At 33.3% G+C, this 20,828-nt stretch overlaps 1 protein-coding gene and 1 long non-coding RNA gene across 5 annotated transcripts in view; one reads left to right on the top strand and one right to left on the bottom strand.

The window, feature by feature from the left end:
* The window catches only part of LOC127702141 (uncharacterized), a 102,180-nt gene that overhangs the window by 12,102 nt on the left and 69,250 nt on the right, over positions 1-20,828 (bottom strand). The window contains exon 5 of the mRNA XM_052206242.1: positions 13,821-13,993. Coding sequence (XP_052062202.1) covers positions 13,821-13,993 — 173 coding nt within the window. The remainder of the gene's footprint in view (positions 1-13,820; positions 13,994-20,828) is intronic.
* Positions 1,986-3,322, top strand: LOC127702188 (uncharacterized). 4 transcript variants are annotated; one of them, XR_007982305.1, is made up of 3 exons: positions 1,986-2,240; positions 2,558-2,979; positions 3,252-3,322. It is a non-coding gene; the product is annotated as an uncharacterized LOC127702188 (long non-coding RNA). The 4 variants fall into 4 exon arrangements; XR_007982306.1 differs by having other exon boundaries at positions 2,760-2,979; XR_007982307.1 differs by having other exon boundaries at positions 2,202-2,530; positions 2,953-2,979.

The raw sequence follows: 20,828 nt of genomic DNA on the forward strand, positions 1-20,828 counted from the left end.
AATTACATTCAAATATTCCATAGACAAAGACCACCTGAAAGATTGATCATTATAGAAAGGACATGGACCTTTTACCAACTGCTACATTACTTGTGACAACCTTTGTCTTAAACCTGAAAGTATTCAAACTTAACACTATAGCATACTCTACAGACAGGGTGGAAAGGAATGAATATATATGTGAAGTTATTGATGAAGGGACAAACTTTGTCTAAAATTTAAATGTCAGGCTTGGTGTTATACAACTGACATATTGTCTAGACAGCCAATCAATGCTCAGACAATAACAAGTCTATTTAAAAATAATGGTAAATTCTTCCTTTATTTTTTATTATTAAAATTATCTATTTGCAAGTAGATGTACTGTAATCAGTTTCACAAAAAAATCTTCCCACTAAAGTTGATCGTAAGTCATTATTAATTCAGTATACTTACTATCAACTTAAGACATGAGAATTTTTGTGAAACTGATCATCGGATATTATCAAAATGTCCTCTGAGGTAGAAGATTTCTTAGAAAATTGATCTGACCATCATTTCATAAACTAAGAAAAAATATTTCTTTGGATAAAATCTCCAACGAAAAAGTTTGATATGAAACCTTAATTGACGTGTAGGGTAAAATCTGTAATGTAGACACTGCATGTTAAGAAGGGTAAAATCTATAATGTAGACACTGCATGTTAAGAAAGGTAAAATCTATAATGTAGACACTGCATGTTAAGAAGGGTAAAATCTATAATGTAGACACTGCATGTTAAGAAGGGTAAAATCTATAATGTAGACACTGCATGTTAAGATTGATTGAGTTTTGGTGTTTTAACGCCACTTTTAAGCACCGCTTTTGGGCTATTTCATGGCGGCCAGTGGAGGAAGCCGGAGTGCCCGGAGAAAACCACGACTTTCGATAGGAAAACTGACAATCCTAGTCAATTAAGATTGGAGTCAAGTGCACCCGCACGAACGGGGTTTGAACTCACAACCTCAGTGTTGACTGGCTAGTGATTACAGTAGTAACTACTTAGACAACTCGGCCATCGAGGCCCCTGCATGTTAAGAAGGGTAATATCTATAATGTAGACACTGCATGTTAAGAAGGGTAAAATCTGTAATGTAGACACTGCATGTTAAGAAAGAACACTTTCTACATAAGTAATAGCTCCCAAACTGCTGGCCTACATATCTCAGACGAGTGCAGCAAAACCTTTTAATTGTTAAAAAAATTGTTATATTGTATTATGTAATTTGTCTAAAGCTGTTGTTTATTTATATGCTTTAAGACAAAACTGATAATTATTATTAAAATAGGTTTTTTTAACAACCTATTTCAGAATCTTGTATTGAACCAGCAAAAATAAAGCAAGTAAAATACCAAATGTGTACATATCTTTCGTTTGTTATTTTTATTTTTAGTCTTTAACATAATGCATCAAACCAGCTGTCGCTGTGATTTTATTCACATACAGTTTTAATGGATAAATTGAATAATATATCTTGACAAAACAGGAAACAAAACCAAAAGCAATAATATCTTATAAAGCAGAAAATTCTAATTTTTCAGAAGATCAGTTTTTAAGTATGTAATAGAACATAGATACTATGGAAATGACCGGACATTGCTTTCCTACTTATTTCAACTATGGAAGTGACCTGACATTGCTTTCCTACTTATTTCAACTCAAACTGTCAGAAATAGAAGAAGAAATTTTCATTTCATATTAAGGCACTTTAACAAAATATAATTAATTGCAAGATTTTAACCTAATCTGTTTTTTTTTCACATAGTTCCACAATTACCCAAGTCACTGCAGACAAGGGTCTGAATGACTGAATGTGAAGGCTTTATAATAGAAGGGGGTATAGGCAGCTAAAACCAATGTACTGTACATCATAGCAGGGGTATAGGCAGCTGAAACCAATCTACTGAACTAAGCCAGTCAACATGCAGAACAACAGATTGGTCTTCAGGTCCATTCCATGTTTTTGTCCTAAAAAATACATAATCATCTTATTTATAAACTATCTGCTACAGTGTAACCAGGTATTTGTATGCCTATAGTGTAACCACTATAGTGTAACCAGGTATTTGGATGGCTACAGTGTAACCACATTTGGATGTCTACAGTGTAACCAGGTATTTGGATGCCTACAGTATAACCAGATATTTGGATGGCTACAGTGTAACCAGGTATTTAGATGCATACAGTGTAACCAGGTATTTGGATGTCTAGTGTAACCAGGTATTTAGCTGCCTTCAGTGTAACCAGGTATTTGGATGTCTACAGTGTAACCAGGTATTTAGATGCCTTCAGTGTAACCAAAAAATATCTTATCATCTTATTTATAAACTATCTGCTACAGTGTAACCAGGTATTTGGATGTCTACAGTGTAACCAGGTATTTGTTTGCCTATAGTGTAACCAGGTATTTGGATGGCTACAGTATAAACAAGTATTTGGATGCCTATAGTGTAACCAGGTATTTGGATGTCTAGTGTAACCAGGTATTTAGATGCCTTCAGTGTAACCAGGTATTTAGATGCCTTCAGTGTAACCAGGTATTTAGATGCCTTCAGTGTAACCAGGTATTTGGATGTCTACAGTGTAACCAGGCATTTGTTTGCCTATAGTGTAACCAGGTATTTAAATGGCTACAGTATAATCAAGTATTTGGATGCCTACATCTACAGTGTAACCATGTATTTGGATGCCTACAGTGTAACCAGGTATTTGGATGCCTATAGTGTATAGTGTAACCAGGTATTTAGATGCCTTCAGTGTAACCAGGTATTTGGATGTCTACAGTGTAACCACATATGGATGTCTACAGTGTAACCAGGTATTTGGTTGCCTATAGTGTAACCAGGTATTCAGATGGCTACAGTATAATCAAGTATTTGTATGCCTACATCTACAGTGTAACCCTGTATTTGGATGTCTACAGTGTAACCAGGTATTTGGATGTCTACAGTGTAACCAGGTATTTGGATGGCTACAGTGTAACCACATTTGGATGTCTACAGTGTTACCTAGTATTTGGATGTCTACAGTGTAACCAGGCATTTGGATGTCTACAGTGTTCCCAGGTATTTGGAAGTCTACAGTGTAACCAGGTATTTGGATGTCTAGTGTAACCAGGTATTCAGATGTCTACAGTATAATCAAGTATTTGTATGCCTACATCTACCCTGTAATCAGGTATTTGGATGCCTATAGTGTAACCAGGTAGTTGGATGTCTACAGTGTAACTAGGTATTTGGATGTCTACAGTGTAACCAGGTATTTGGATGTCTACAGTGTAACCAGGTATTTGGATGTCTACACTGTAAACAGGTATTTGGATGTCTACAGTGTAACCAGTTATTTGGATGTCTACAGTGTTACCATGTATTTGGATGTCTACAGTGTAACCAGGTATTTGGATGTCTACAGTGTTACCAGGTATTTGGATGCCTATAGTGAAACAAGATATTTGGATGGCTACAGTGTAACCAGATATTTAGATTCCTAGTGTAACCAGGTATTTGGATACCTACAGTGTAACCAGGTATTTAGATGCCTACAGTGTAACCAGGTATTTAGATGCCTACAGTGTAACCAGGTATTTAGATGCTTACAGTGTAACCAGGTATTTGGATGCCTACAGTGTGCATAGCTACTGAATTTGGAAAGAATCTTTTCAAACACTCTCACTGTAAATTGAATAAGCAATAACAGTAAAAAAAGATGGTACAAAGCAAAGTCTGGGGAATGTCCTGTTTTTTTCTCTCTCTGATCTAGTTTATATAATCTACATTTCATCATTTATTTTTGAGACAGATGTCCAGTTTTTATCTATAACTGAACCAGTTTTGATACAGTTTATTACATCATTTATTTTTGAGACAAAATGTTAAAAAAAATCATTCAAGTGAAAAACATAAATAGCAAATGTGAATTTCATACCTACTGATTTAACCATATTCCTTTATAAATATATTTTCACAGTGTAATTTGAGGGAAAAAGCTGTTGCATGTTAGTCTAACAGCTCTATGTAATGTAGACCAAGGAACGATTCATTTCAAAAAATAATTTGATTTATTTAATGTTCAAATAATGCTACTTAATTTGTGAAAATTACAGTAAACTAGAGGCTCTAAAGAGCCTGTGTTGCTCACCTTGGTCTATGTGCATATTCAACAAAGGCCACTCTCAGACATTGTAGATGACAATAGAATTCATGACAATAAACTGCTTCGCTGAGCGCAGCTAGATACGCCCGCAGAGGTCCAACCCTGAACAGTTGGGGTAAAAATGGACACAATATTCAAGCTTGATTCAGGTCTGAATTTGGATTGTAATTAAATATTTGACATATTATAGGTTTCTGAATAAATGTAGTCAAAGAACTTGAAATTGGTTATATGAATTGAATTTATATTCAATTAAAGATTTCTTGCTGTTGTGCAATACTTGGTAAATCTGTTGTCAGACTATGAACAAATAAAGTTCAATTAATTCTCAATGTCATATTAGAAATTTATGAAAATAAAAAGGGAGCTTACATCAATAGATATAAACAATTCACCAAAGTTTCATGAGAATTGGTGACAGCATTTATGAGTCCAAAAACTGGAAAATCACCCCTTTTTTTAATGAATAAAACCCCATAACTCAGAAATGTAAAGTGTAAAATTTATAAAATTCTAAGGGGAGCTTATATCAATACATACAAACAATTCACCAAAGTTTCATAAGAATTGCTGAAAGTATTTTTGATTTTTTGTCCGAAAACTGGAAAATCCCCCCTTTTTTTATGAATAAAACCCTGTAACTCGGAAACGTAAAATCTAAAATTTATAAAAATCAAAAGGGAACTCATGTCAATAGATATAAACAATTCACCACAATTTCTTGCAAGTTGGTGAAAGCATTCCTGACTTATTGTCCGAAAACTGGAAAATCCCCCTTTTTTTAATGAATAAGACCCCATAACTCGGAAACGTAAAATCTAAATTTTATAAAAAACGAAAGGGAGCTCACGTCAATAGATATAAGCAATTCACCAAAGTTTTATGCAAATTGGTTAAAGCATTTTTGAGTTAATGTCCGACATGTTGACGACGAACAGACGGACAACAGTATACCATAATACGTCCCGTAAACGGGCGTATAAAAATCTATGTTTTGTTTATCTTGTATTGCTGATCATTTAGTCTGTTTAGTTTCTATCTATCTTCATTAGTTTTTGCTCAAAACACAAAAGAGGGTAAAAAAGATCTTCATTTAAGGGCAGTTACTCCTATAAAGAGTGACAGTCTACTAACTATGTTGGAAAAAATTTGACTTGATAGTAGATCTTGCCTTGCTGATCATTTTTGTTATTTAAAGTGTCTATTTATCTTTTAAAATTTTTATCATATAAGGCAAAATGCCAAAAAAAAAAAGGTAAAAATCGTCATTAAAGGGCAATAACTCCAATAAGGAGTTGTCGGGCAATTTCCTCCAAGTTGTCTTAATTGTAGATCTTTTCTTGACGATCATTTTTGCTTAGTGAAGTTTCTATCTATCTATGATAATTTTTAAGAAATAAGAAAAAAACGCAAAAAATTGGTAAAAATCATCATCAAAGGGCAATAATCCTAATAAGGAGTCGACTGACGATTTATACAAAGTGAACTTATTTGTAGAACTTGTCTTGCTGATCATTTTTGGTATTTAATGTTTCTCTGTATCTATTATTTAGTTTTCAAGATAAAAGGCAAAAATGAAAAAAAATGGTAAAATTTGGCCCATTAGGCCAGGTGAGCTAAAAAGGGCTTGTAAAAGAAATATTTCACCTATACACACAGAGAAAATGGGTCAAGAGAAAACATAGTCCATTGAAACTGGAAGAAAAAAATATAAAGTTGTGCACTGCATGTTAAAGTGTGGTGAAAATGCAGAGATTCATTTCTATTACTGGAATTCAAAGAATCAAAAGTTGACATACTGTAATATCTGGTATATGTCACTAATTTTTACTAAGGTCTAACTATCTGTAGCAAACAAAGAAAAGGCATTGCAGTTTTTTAGCACATACTTACAACTTCTCGTCCAATCAAATTGCTTGAATTTGCCTTCTAATTTTCATAGTACATACTTTTTCTGTGTACTAAGTAACTACGCACGAATGACCACAAGGGTAAGATTTCATTATATCCTAATCAAGATATTAAAACAAAAATGGCCACTGGCTATTTTGAAATAAAATGCTGTGTTCCAAATTAAATTAAACTAGAACACATCCGCAAAATCGTGGGCATTTAGAGAGTGGTTGAAAGTATGTAAACTGTTGTAGGATGAATTTTTGTAAAAGATTTTATGACTTGAGCATTTCAGAAAAGGTATCAAAAGTCATAGGTACTTGGTGACAGGACAATTTTTTTTAGCCCTCCCCTTTTTTTCCAAAGTCAGTTATTTTTTGTTTTCCGTTTTTCTGTATACTATGAACATACATATACTATAAATAAAGTGTATTTGTTATTTACTATCAATTCCAAGTTTACAATCCACGGCGGTCACTGATATATTATATACCATATGGTGACCTTTAGTTGCTAACTTCTACATCATTTGGTGGAGGGTTTTCTAATTGGCAATCATACTAGATCTTCTTAGTTTTAAATGAAATATTAATGTCCACCAATGACAGTTATGATTTCTCTACTCTGCATACTAGATTATCTACTATAAGACTGTGTTTATCTTAATTTATGGTGCATTATCACACTTTCTCCTTCAATTCTTTTTTCCATTTCTTAAACTTGGATATATATGTCAAATGGCTTTTTTTCTAAGTTAAGACATTATAAGAGATGTGGTTCAATTTTCAGGGTTTTGTATAAAATTTATTTTCCCCAGTTTAAACAACTTCTTTAGTAGAGCCATTTATATATATGACTTACTAACCAAATTGGATTCCTTGCATTGAGGCACATTTATAGGGAATAATGACTCCACTTGCCAATTAAAAGAGTTTTTCAGAATTTTTTGCTATTCATTTAAATTTTTGTCTATTTTTAGAAATGGTTGCAGCTATCAACACTTACCTAAATTCTTATATAGTTATCAATAAATGTTATATTAGCTCAAAGTCTGCATTATAAACACCTTTTTTCAATATCTTTAAAAATAAATATCATTTCATTTAACAGATCTATTTTTTCTTACTTTTACAGTAATAAATATAACTTTAAAACTATAAGCATAATTGTCTATCACTTTATTTCTAGTTGACCAAGTACATATTTAAGAAAAAAAAATTTTAAAGAAAAGAAACAAATGATCAGTGAAAGAAAAACAAGTAAAATAATTGAAAGAAAAGTAGATATCATTGAGATGGGAGCCATCTCTGTGGGCCCCACTGTGAATAATGTGTGGTAAAAAATTTGTATCTTTATCATTGGACATGGGGTTGTCAACTGAAACCAAAGTTTTTGACCTTGACCTTTGACCTAGGAAGTTGTACATAAATTATGACACACCCTCTGGTGTTGGTTTATATACATGTCAAGTTTAAACTTTGAAATCATAACGGTTCTCAAGATATAGAGCGGACACAATCTTTACCATAGGACATGGGGTTGTCAACTAAAACCAAAGTTTTTTACCTTGACCTTTGACCTTGGAAGTTGTACATACATTATGACACACCCTCTGGTGTTGGTTAATATACATGTCAAGTATAAACTTTGAAATCATAACAGTTCTCTAGATATAGAGCGGACACAATTTGTTACGGACGGACAGACTGATCACTATAGGGTGTCCACCATTCGGCGGGGCCCTAATAAATGTTTTACATTAGAGAGTTTTGGGTCCCACTTTGACCTTCTCTCATATAATAAATAAATAGAGAATGTGTCCCCATGGACACAGATATGCCCCCGCTTGCATACAACATTATAAAGGGACATAACTCAAGAACAATAAAAGTGACGCTACCCAAATTTGTACTTGATCTTAGTTTTGTGGTAATATGTATTGTGTATAGGTTTCATGTTTGATTGGGGCAAACTTAAGTTACAGAACGGAAACTAAAAATTTTGCAATTTTTCGATTTATAATGGGGCATAACTCAATAATGGTTAAAGTGACACTACCCAAATTCAACTTGATCTTGATCAAAATTAAACATTGCATTGTATAAAGCATTGATTGTAGTTGATTTAACTATAATAATGGACAAAGGAAGAATTCCAATTTTAATAAATTGCTTCGCCCAGCGCAGCTGGATATGTCTGCAGAGGTCCAACCCTGAACAGTTGGGGCAAAAATGGACACAATATTCGCGCTTGATACAGGTCTGTAATTAAATATTTGACACATAATAGGTTTCTGACACAGAATAACTGTAGTCAAAGAACTTAGAATTGGTTATATGATTTGAATTTATATTCAATTTCTTGCTTTTGTGCAATACACTATGCTGTTGCGAATTGACCCCCCCCCCCAAATAAAATTTTTTTTTTTTTACCCCCCCCCCCCTTTTTTTTGAAGAAATTTTCTTTTTAATCTGAAATGAGAAAAAATTATCCCCCCCCCCCCCCCCCCCCATTTTTCCAAAAAAAAAAAAAATTCTTTCCCTCAAGATATGGTCATAATCTCAATTCAAATTTCGAATGGAGTTTGCAACCATAATTACCCATTTAAATACATCATAAAAGTCTTAAAATAGAAAATTACATACATAATCATGGCTAAAATTAATATACCTTAATCAGCATTTTTAAATAGTAACTTCAAAAAATAAATTGACAGCTAATCACCTCAAGACAATACAACATTTCTTTATACATAATTTAAAAGCAGTGTAAGGGAGGTAATCCAAACATAACATTGTACTTTTTTTTAATTGTCCAATTACCAAGAAACCCTTGTTTTTCCCCCTTTTTTGCCCCTAATTCCTAAACGGTTTGAGCCATAACCCCCCAAAGCCAATCCTAACCATCCCTTTGTGGTATGGAAACTTGTGGTATAATTTCAGAGAGATCCATACACCGTTCCACAAGTTATTGTCTGGAAACTAGAAAAATGCTAATTTGGGCCCCTTTTTGGCCCCTAATTCCTAAACTGTTAGGACTATAACCCCCAAAATCAATCCCAACCTTTCTTTTGTGGTTATAAACCTTGTGTTTAAATTTCATAGATTTCTATTTACATTTACTAAAGTTATTGTCTGGAAACCAAATGTCTTAGGACGACGCTGACTACGACGACGTGATACCAATAAACAACCGCAAATTTTTTTGCGGTCATATAAAAATTACTTGAACAATGACATCATTGATATTTTAAGAAAAAAAATGAAAAATTTAGCAATTTTTCCATTTGTAAAGGGGCATAACTCTAGAACAGTAAAAGTGACGCCACCAAAATTCAAACTTGATCTGTGTATTGTGATAATAAGCAATGTGTATAAGTTTCATAACATTTGGTTGAGGCAAACTTAAGTTAGAGAACGGAAAGGGCATAACTCTAGAACGGTTAAAGTGACGCCACCAAAATTAAAACTTGATCTGTGTTTTGTGGTAATAAGCATTGTGTATAAGTTTGATAACATTTGGTTGAGGCAAACTTAAGTTAGAGAACGGAAACCAATTTTGGAATGTACGGACAGATGGATAAGGGTAAAACTTAATGCCTCCTCCGCTTCGGAGGGGGCACAAAAAAAATTTATAAATTCCAAAAGGTTATTTGTGCCTAAAACATTGTATTAAACTCTAAGTGGGAACATCAAATATGATATTCATTTAGGGAAAAACTAAATAATGCGACCAACAGCAACATATCCTGTTCACAGTACATCTTAACAAGAATAGTACATGGATGCCCCACTTGCACTATCATTTTCTATGTTCAGTGGACCATGAAATTGGTGTCATAACTCTAATTTGGCATTAAAATTAGAAAGATCATATCATAGGGAACATGTGTACTAAGTTTCAAGAAGTTGATTGGACTTCAACTTCATCAAAAACTACCTTGACCAAAAACTTTAACTTGAAGCGGGACAGACGGACGAACGAACGGACGCACAGACCGAAAAACATAATGCCCCTCTACTATCATAGGTGGGGCATAAAAAATGTCATCTTTATAAAAAATAAATCCAAATGTAGAGGTGAACTTCAAATACTGTTTTTTTTTTTTTTATATATATATGCAACACATTTTTTAGATAATTACAGAGAAAACTTACAAAAGACTAAACACATACCCTAAACATTTTAGCTACACATCAACATCATATATTCTCCTTTGATTTGAGGTTTGACTTCAATGACAAATTGCTATCTTCCTTTATTGTACAAAACAACATTTGATCCACTGAATTAAATTTTCAATTCTTCCATAAGGAAGTTCCGCAACTGAAGTTTACATAATTTGCATATTAAACAGACTATTATTTAATGACTGCAGAAAAATGGGAAATTGCGTAATAATTTATCATTTAATAGTGTTACAACCGACAACTCAAGTGACTATATACTTATGCATAATTTGGTCCATTTACATTAAATTAGACGAAAAAGATTGTCATGTAAAAACTGCTTTGTGTTTCAGATTATTTTACCATATTTTTAACAGACCAAGAAACCGAAACAACTGAAATTAACAGACATTTAAGATGAATTGTTTATAATGGTTATAAAGATTAACACACATATTTTAAAAAGTTCATGGCAAATATAGGATTAAGTGAAAGCCATATTTATGTTTTTAATCTGGTTTTAATAGTTCTGTGGTAATCAAACCACACATTAACCTCTTAGGCTGTTAAAAATACAAGACATATAGTCTACAATGGCAAACTTTCAATTTTTTTTCATAAATCTTTATAATGATATATTACAGTATCTGGAAATTCTTGAATAGAGATTTTATCTTTCCAAACTATATTGTTAATGTTTGTTTCAACAAAGACAGATGAAGCTTTCTCAATACCAACATAATATAAATTTTGTTCCTATTATATTGAAATTTTAATCAACGCTTTCCATTTTGATTCCAAAATTTACTTTACAGAACTGATGTTTACTACAAATCTCAAGTATTTTTGGTACTGAAATCATGGCATTTTTAGTAATCATTTGGTCAATTATAGTATAAATGATTTACTGCTTATCAAAGAGACTTTGCCCTTTCAGAATACCAATGGGCCAAAACACTTTCAAGTAGCATAATGAATTCATTTCATAAAACTGAGCAACCAGTGAAAAATTAAAGTCCATTGACAGAGAAAGGTATTTATTAGTACAAAACTAGTGTTATGTAATAGTAATATTCGTACAATCCATCATCAATGACCGAATTTCCGTTTCATTAAAAGCTTGGATAAATCTAACACTTAGTTATCAAGTTCTCCAGTAAAAAAAGTTTGACGTGCTGCTTTAGCTTTGTATACAACAGCGTGATAAAATTCTCGTTATATCTATATTTAGCGGAGACTCAGAGATGTACATATTTATGGCTGTTGCAGTTTACCTTCCACGAAAATCAGCATGCATTGTGACCTATGTGCAAACACTAATTCACTGTGTTAAAATTAAAATTGAAAAAAAAATTCAAAACTGTTTTTTCTATTCTAATGCATAACAAATAGAATAAATGCATTACTTGGAAAAATGTATAAAATTAAAAAAAAAAAAAAAAAAAAAAAAAATAAATTCCATGAATGACCCTGGCGTAATAACGTTATGTATCATACAAATGGAAACTCTCAAGCTGAAAGTTATTCCGATACTTGAACGCTCCAAAAAAGGAAAATGTGTTTTTATCATTTCTCGAAAAGTGGTGATCTGAATGTTTTAACCACCAATTTTGGTATTTTGCAATACTAATAATAGTGAGGATCAGCAGATTTTCTTCAATAACCATCAGGGAAAAAAAGATTTGTGTTGTTTTATTTTCTATTCTATTGCATTATTTGCACATTTATTAGTCACTAGCAAGTCAGCATGGCGGCTCCTTATTTATAAAATGTCAACTACAGATTTAACGGACGCTTATGAAATGTAAATTAAAAGTTGCAAGTGTTGGGGTTGAGAATTAAAAGGATTAACACATTTTTTCTAGAGGATATATAAGAAATAATTCATGGAAGCTAGAGATTTATTGGAAATTTTTAGCTTTTTCTAACAAGGGGTAAAATAGAACAGCCACACACACACACAGCATACTTGTCCTCGTTTCAGTTTTTTAAATTATCGTATTTGTGCTATTACAATCTAAATAATTGATGCAAGCAATAGATTTGTTACCATTTTCACATGGTCTGGGCCGTTATATTCAAGAAATAATTCATGCAAGCCATAGATTTGTTGGAAATTTTCACATGGCCCAGGCCATGTGATTTTATACATTTTTTAAGATCTTATGCATTAATTCTTTTTGTTATGCATTAGAATAGTTTTTGTAGTTTCTTTTTCAATTTGAACACAACGAAATCCACATACTGTTTGCACATAGGTTACGATACATGTGGATTTAAGTGGGAGGTAAATAGTTACTATTACTACCATTAATATGTACATCTCTGAGTCAACGCTAAGTCTAAATATATTGAGAATTTTATCATGCGGTTGTTTACAAAGCGAAATAAGCACATCATATTAGAATCAACTAGATATCATTGAGATGGGAGCCATCTCTGTGGGCCCCGCTGTGAATAATGTGTGGTAAAAAATTGGTATCTTTATCATTTGACATGGGGTTGTCAAATGAAACCAAAGTTTTTGACCTTGACCTTTGACCTAGGAAGTTGTACATAAATTATGACACACCCTCTGGTGTTGGTTTATATACATATCAAGTATAAACTTTGAAATCATAACGGTTCTCAAGATATAGAGCGGACACGATCTTTACCATAGTACATGGGGTTGTCAACTAAAACCAAAGTTTTTGACCTCGACCTTTGACCTAGGAAGTTGTACATACATTATGACACACCCTCTGGTGTTGGTTAATATACATGTCAAGTATAAACTTTGAAATCATAATGGTTCTCTAGATATAGAGCGGACACGATTTGTTACGGACAGACTGATCACTATAGGGTGTCCGCCATTCGGCTGGGCCCTAATAATTTTATCCATCACCAATGCTAAATTAAAACATATCGGCTCAGGCCATATGAAAATGATAACAAATCTATGCCTTGCATGAATTATTTCTAAATAAAAACCACCTTACAATCATTCACTTGACCAAAGTAGTTTCCAATACTACTCTTAAGAAATGAGAAACTAATCAAGGAGGGCCAAAAACTTTTAAATGCTTTAGCAAGTCATTTAACCATCAAATTGAGGTAAAGTTTGACTGCAATATAACTAGTGAAAACATGTCTAAAAGCCTTTTTTTTATATATATATATATATATATATATTCTTGATAGGTAAGAGCAAACTGGAGGCCACAATTTAACATTTTTACTGGTTTTTATTTCATTTTGACGACAATAGTAGGCTAACTTAAGCCATAAGGCACCCTCTAATAATGCCATAGCAATAGATTATCCTTCATGACTAAATGTATCACAAGGAGATAAGCCATTTCTTTTAAACCATTGTGAATCTCCAGCTAGAGAAGGAATGCTATACAGATACAACAATTTGCTGTTTGGATTTAGATCTGATGTTATGGTTTATAATAATATTTTCTGTAAGAAAGTTCTTTAACTTTTTTTTTTTCTTTTTCAGCATAGTGTTAAAATAAATTATTTCGTAGAAAGCGTACTATTCAAAACAAAAAGTGTAGCCTTTCCTAACTGCATTTATATACACTACAAAACCCACCTCTGATCCTTGAGATTGAGGTCTTAATTGTCGATGTTCCACTCCTCGATCACGACTGCGCCACCTACGTAACATACGAGCTGTAGATCGACAGGGACACACAACACAGATAAACACAGCCAGTACGGGCATCAAAACAACAATCACTATAATCACAACTATCTTTGATATAGCTGAAATAACAAAATATAATCATCTTAGATTTCAGATCTATAATAATTATAAATTCATCACATATTTAGTACAAACATGAACGGTCTGCAAAGCAGAGCAAATATCCCCCTCTTCCAATTTTTGAAATATCTATATCATCAAATAATTAATAACATTCTTACAGTAATTCTAGGCATGATAATGTAGATTCCTTTTCTAAACTATTTATCAATACAAAATTGCATCACAAATTTCTATGTGAAAAGGATCAGAGCAAGACGATCTGATGAAACATGTTGGATGACAGACAGACAGATGGACGGACAGAGTACAAACCTAAAGTCCCCTTCGACTTTGTCGGTAGGGGACTAACTACTAACTGCAAATGATTTGTCAAAGGACCAGATGCCCTATTAATAAGTGCATTTTCATTTTTAAGATCTTTCAATATACAAAGTTTCATAACATTTGATAAAGCATGTTGGAGGAATGATTCAAAGGGGCATAACTCTGGAATTTGTTAGACGATCATGATGTCCTACTAACAAATATGCATCTTCATGTTAGGATTTTACAATGTACAGTTTCATGCACATTTGATACATCAAATTTTTAAGTTCAAGGGGCATAATTCAGAAAATACACAATGGAATGAAAATAAATGGGGAATGTGTCCATGGTACACAGATCATGCTACCACTTGCATATCATATAAAGTTATAAAGGGACATAACTGAAGAACAGTAAAAGTGACACTACCCAAATTTGTACTTGATCTGAGTTTTGTTAGGAATAAGTATTAGTATAAGTTTCATAACATTTGGTTGAGGCAAACTTAAGTTAGAGAACGGAAACGAAAAATTCAGCAATTTTTCCATTTGTAAAGGGCATAACTCTAGAAGAGTTAAAGTGACACCACCAAAATTCAAATTTGATCTGTATTTTGTGGTAATAAGCATTGTGTATAAGTTTCATAACATTTGATTGAGGCTAACTTAAGTTAGAGAACGGAAACGAAAAAATTCAGCAATTTTTCCATTTGTACAGGGGCATAACTCTAGAATGGTTAAAGTGACACCACCAAAATTCAAACTTGATCTGTGTTTTGTGGTAGTTAGCATTGTGTATAAGTTTCATAACATTTGGTTGAGGTAAACTAAAGTTAGAGAACGGAAACCAACTTTGGGACGTACACACGGACTGATGGACAAGGGTAAAACTTAATGCCCCCTCCGCTAGGGGCATAAAAGTTCTTCTGTTGCAAAGTTGACACATCATAATCTGTAAATGTTCAAGGAATGTATGGAACAAAACATGAGATGATACATCTCATCCTGTATTAAACCCTTGATCAAAATTTGGAACTTCCGATAAAATTAGGCACAGCAATAATCATAAAGTTTATTACATGTACTCATATTTTTAGCCCAAAAAGACCATTGAGAAATAAAGTTGTATTACAGAAACATCACTGATCTTGCCTTGAATGTTTTTTCCTTCCTGTATTCAAGTACAAGATGGCTTTAGTCAAATGTACATACCCAGTATATAAGAAAATCTCATTGTTGATTATTGAGATGATTATCATTACTTAGAGTTATTAAGATCTTTATTTTTCAAGTGGCAACATGTCATTCATACTAGTTGAATTGCTTGTTTTATTCCACATGCTTTTTTAATAATGTTTTATTAGTCACTACAATTTTTGCAACAGGACAGATATCAATGTTTATTTATGAAAACAAGAGTTGGATGTGTGCACTCCGAAATTATCAAATTTGAGTACATATGTACTACCTTGAGAGTGAAAAGAAACGATTCACATTCATTGGTGTTATGAGTCACGTGTCTAGCACTCTAGAATAAGATATTACATCTCTCGTCTCTGTGTCATGAAACATTTAGCACCTTAGTTTTCTCTATATCTCATTTGAAAAGAATGTCATAAAACAATTAGCACTTTAAAGTTTGATCTATATATTACTTGGAAAATTATCATCACTAGATCTCAACATTATCATATGTTTTTCGAAATATTCATTTCTAAAAATCCATCCTATTTTGCATAACTACAGCTTTATGTTTCTCCATGTTAGGGAAAATGAAAAATCATTTAGATATAAACATGTCAAATGTTCCTAGGCAGGTGACAAGGAATATCTTTTTTTAAGAAAATTTTTTCTCCTAAGAAACCAAAAAGGCATGCTTAAAATGCCAATCTAGATCAGCTCCTTGTTTTGTTACAGTAAATCCATGGGGACTTGTATGTAGTTATATTTGTTCCTTGTTCCTGATTATTGTGAAATTGATAGGGAAATAAATTTGTTATTTATTATGGGTGAAATGTCATCAGGTCATCATTATAAATATTTGCAAGCTTTCATTTTTTTTTACCTGGATCATCAAAATTTACTCAGGACAACAGATTTTAAGGGTATTTAAATAATTAGTGGTAAATTACATCTAAATAACAAATCTTTCACTGGACATTGCTTAAATTTCAAAGAACTGCATGAATTATTGTATGCTAAAAATTTAAATGTGAAATTAACAAGTTTTGCATTTGTTTGACATATTTTATATGTATTAGCTTTACTATGTGGCCCTAAATGACCTTGTGACACACTTTAAAAGGTCAAGATATTTTGGCTAGACAGACAATACTATGCAAATGAGTCAAATATAAATACATGTTCATAGTTTATGGAGGGTAGACATTTCTTTTTTATATTAACTGTCCTTCCTTCATGAAACTGAAAAAGCATTTATAGTATGTTGCCTTTTAGTTGACAACCTTTAAAAAATACTCAATCTGTAAGTTAAAAGGCACCCCACCTGTCCTACCTGTATCAAATTATGTGGTCTAGTCAAATTTACCTGTGTCCGAAAATCAGATCAATAAAAAAAAAAGATCATGGTCAAACCACAGAACCTGAAAACAAACATAATCCATGAAGACGCCTACACCATGTGCAGTTACATAACCCAGGAGGAAGCACAAATTACTATTTTCCTGTTGGTGTAGAATGTGTGTCTCATTTTACGTCTATTATCCTACTTATTCATCATACACACATAAATGATTAACTGATTTCAAATATATTAAATATGATTTTATCATGAATGATTAATAATATAATGTCTGACTGACAGATGTCTTCTCTATTCTAGATTTAATCTGTAATGGAAACCAGGTACAACTGGCAGACTAGGAGGAAAGGGAACTTGATTCTGATGAAAATTATTCCTTCTTTCAACAGTCTTTTAAGAGAAGGGGAGGAGGTTTAGTCAGAAAATAAAGCCTCTCTCTTGCTATCTGTAAATCACTTTGTTCATGTCATAAAGATACACCTTTGCTTGCTAGCTGTGAACCACTTTGTTCATGTCATAAAGCTACACTTTTGATTGATAGCTGTGAACCACTTTATTCATGTCATAAAGCTACACCTTTGCTTGCTAGCTGTGAACCACTTTGTTCATGTCATAAAGCTACACCTTTGCTTGCTAGCTGTGAACCACTTTGTTCATGTCATAAAGCTACACTTTTCATTGATAGCTGTGAACCACTTTATTCATGTCATAAAGCTACACCTTTGCTTGCTAGCTGTGAACCACTTTGTTCATGTCATAAAGCTACAGTACACCTTTGCTTGCTAGCTGTGAACCACTTTGTTCATGTCATAAAGCTACACCTTTGCTTGCTAGCTGTGAACCACTTTGTTCATGTCATAAAGCTACACCTTTGCTTGCTAGCTGTGAACCACTTTGTTCATGTCATAAAGCTACACCTTTGCTTGCTAGCTGTGAACCACTTTGTTCATGTCATAAAGCTACACTTTTGATTGCTAGCTGTGAACCACTTCGGTCATGTCATAATGTTACCCTTTTACTGGTGATATATTATTCATTTGGTCAAGCTTAAATGTCCAATTACTGATATATAACTTCTCGTTAAAGGACAGAAAAATTTGTAACTTTGTGGTTGGAACCCCCGTTCAAAAGAGGTATAATCATTCCTGGACCTATCACATGTTATTGCATTCTAAGCCTAGTCTTTTCCCCTGCTTATCATTATAACTTTGCAATTGCTACCTACGATTTCAAAGCTTAGGATTCAGTAGGGTAGGAACTGCCTTCATCATCAAATGCTATTTTGCTATTGTTTCAGCATTACATTGGTCTAAAAATTTATTTTGTATCAACTATGAGTGTCAAAAAGAGAAAATGTCTATTCTCAAAATTATTCTAACAAACAAATATGGGATAACCCATTCCCAGCCTCTTCCAGTAGCCGTGCTAACATACTGACAAAACATTTGCACATACAATCCGTGCAGGTATTGACCAGAAATTCTGTTTTTAGACTGACATTATGTAATGAGCAGCCCTAAACAACACAATATTACATAACAATTCTCCAGAAAATGATGTATTATTTCCATGGTAATTTGAGGTAAAGAAGACTGTCATTGATTACCTCATCCTTAGATCTGTTAAAGCCAACCAGATAAAAGACAGAAGACTTAGTCTAGTAGAGTAGGCACAGATAAAAGACACCAAGACTTACATCTAGTAGAGTAGGCACAGATAAAAGACATGAAGACTAGTCAAGTAGAGTAGGCACAGATAAAAGACAAAGATTAGTCTAGTAGAGTAGGCACAGATAAAAGACACGAAGACTAGTCTAGTAGAGTAGGCACAGATAAAAGACACGAAGACTTACGTCTAGTAGAGTAGGCACAGATAAAAGACACGAAGACTTACGTCTAGTAGAGTAGGTACAGATAAAAGACATGAAGACTAGTCTAGTAGAGTCACAACCATCTGAACCATTGATTACCTCATCCTTAGATCTGTTAAAGCCAACCAGATAAAGACACAAAAACTAGTCTAGTAGAGTAGGCACAGATAAAAGACACAAAGACTAGTCTAGTAGAGTAGGCACACACAAAAGACATGAAGACTAGTCTAGTAGAGTAGGCACAGATAAAAGACATGAAGACTAGTCTAGTAGAGTAGGCACATCAGACTTCTATTTAACTGAGTTTTACTGTGCGTACTGTTGTGCGTTTGTTTTTTCTACATTGGCTAGAGGTATAGGGGGAGGGTTGAGATCTCAAAAAACATGTTTAACCCCGCTGCATTTTTGCGCCTGTCCCAAGTCAGGAGCCTCTGGCCTTTGTTAGTCTTGAATCATTTTTAATTTTAGTTTCTTGTGTATAATTTGGAGTTTAGTATGACGTCCATTATCACTGAACTAGTATACATATTTGTTTAGGGGCCAGCTGAAGGACGCCTCCGGGTGCGGGAGTTTCTCGCTGCATTGAAGACCCATTGTGGCCTTCAGCTGTTGTCTGCTCTATGATCGGGTTGTTGTCTCTTTGACACATTCCCCATTTCCATTCTCAATTTTACAGATAAAAGACACGAAGACTAGTCTAGTAGAGTAGGCACAGATAAAAGACATGGAGACTAGTTTAGTAGAGTAGGCACAGATAAAAGACACGAAGACTAGTCAAGTAGAGTAGGCACAGATAAAAGACACGAAGACTAGTCTAGTAGAGTAGGCTCAGATAAAAGACACAAAGACTAGTCTAGTAGAGTAGGCACAGATAAAAGACATGAAGACTTACGTCTAGTAACGTCCAGTCGCAACCATCTGAACCATATCGGGAAAACCCATTTTTTGGCTTTACAAAAAATTATTATAGCAGATGCACTACTTCACTTTTATTTTTATTTATCAGATTCTGTTTAGATATGGTTGGACTGTAATGAATTCTGGGTTTTAGATTGGAGATGCGCTTCCCCTTTTAAAGTCCAGCTTAAACATTGTTTTCTCACTCTCAAATCCCTTCCGTCATCATAGTTTCGTTCAGAATAGTCTATATATTTTAAGATGATATCACAATGGTAGGATATCATAGTTAATAATATGACAATATTATTTATCATAAACCATCAGGCGACAGCATTCTACAGTTTTGTACCGGTTGCTTTGATAAAACAGTTAGTTTTATCACAAAAATACAACTTATGTGTCATCTTTGCAATACACGGAACACAAAACTTATCATGAAATTAGATGTCTAGTGATAACATTGTACAATTGTTAAACAGATAACTAGACAGCAATTTACCAAATTTGAACGACTCTCCTACATGAAATAAAATATCGGCACATCCATACATGTTATATTGGGTCTGTCTGATTTCAGTGGTTTTAATTGCCTACATGGGATTTTAGCTGGAATAGAAAGTGAACATATCTCTGTAGTCCATAACTTCTCTGACTTAAATTGTATAGAATCTTTTAGGGATCTTTAGTTGGGCTCCTTTATTTCTGGAGTATTCTTTATCCACATGTGGACATCTACTATAGTTGTAGAAGGCGCCAAAAGACTCATGTGTTAGTTATAATTTGTTAATGGGATACCAAGTCAGACTGAAGCAAATGCAACTGTGTGTAACATCTAAAAAATTTGTAGGTATTAAAATGACTTATATAGATAGCAAACCCTGTCATAAATACCAGTATGTGCTGACAACAGCAGTTCAAAAGCTTGTTTGAAAAATTTAACAAATGACTATTATCTGATATTCAACATGTTTAAATTTTTTTAAAGGTACAATACAAATGTCCCATTATTAAACAGCTAATAAATTAAAAAGAAAATTGTGCCCTTGGGCTACACGTTTAGTACATCATCAGATATGTTTTGATGGATTGTGTGTTATTCAAGAATTATATGTTAACAAGTCTCACCTGTCTTTTTACAAAAAAGCAGGATAGGTGCAGATCAGTGTATAGCTATGGCATATATAACATATAGTCAAACCTGCTATAAAGGTCAC

The sequence above is a fragment of the Mytilus californianus genome, unplaced genomic scaffold (assembly GCF_021869535.1).
Source record: "Mytilus californianus isolate M0D057914Y unplaced genomic scaffold, xbMytCali1.0.p SCAF_5, whole genome shotgun sequence".
NCBI lineage: Eukaryota > Metazoa > Mollusca > Bivalvia > Mytilida > Mytilidae > Mytilus > Mytilus californianus.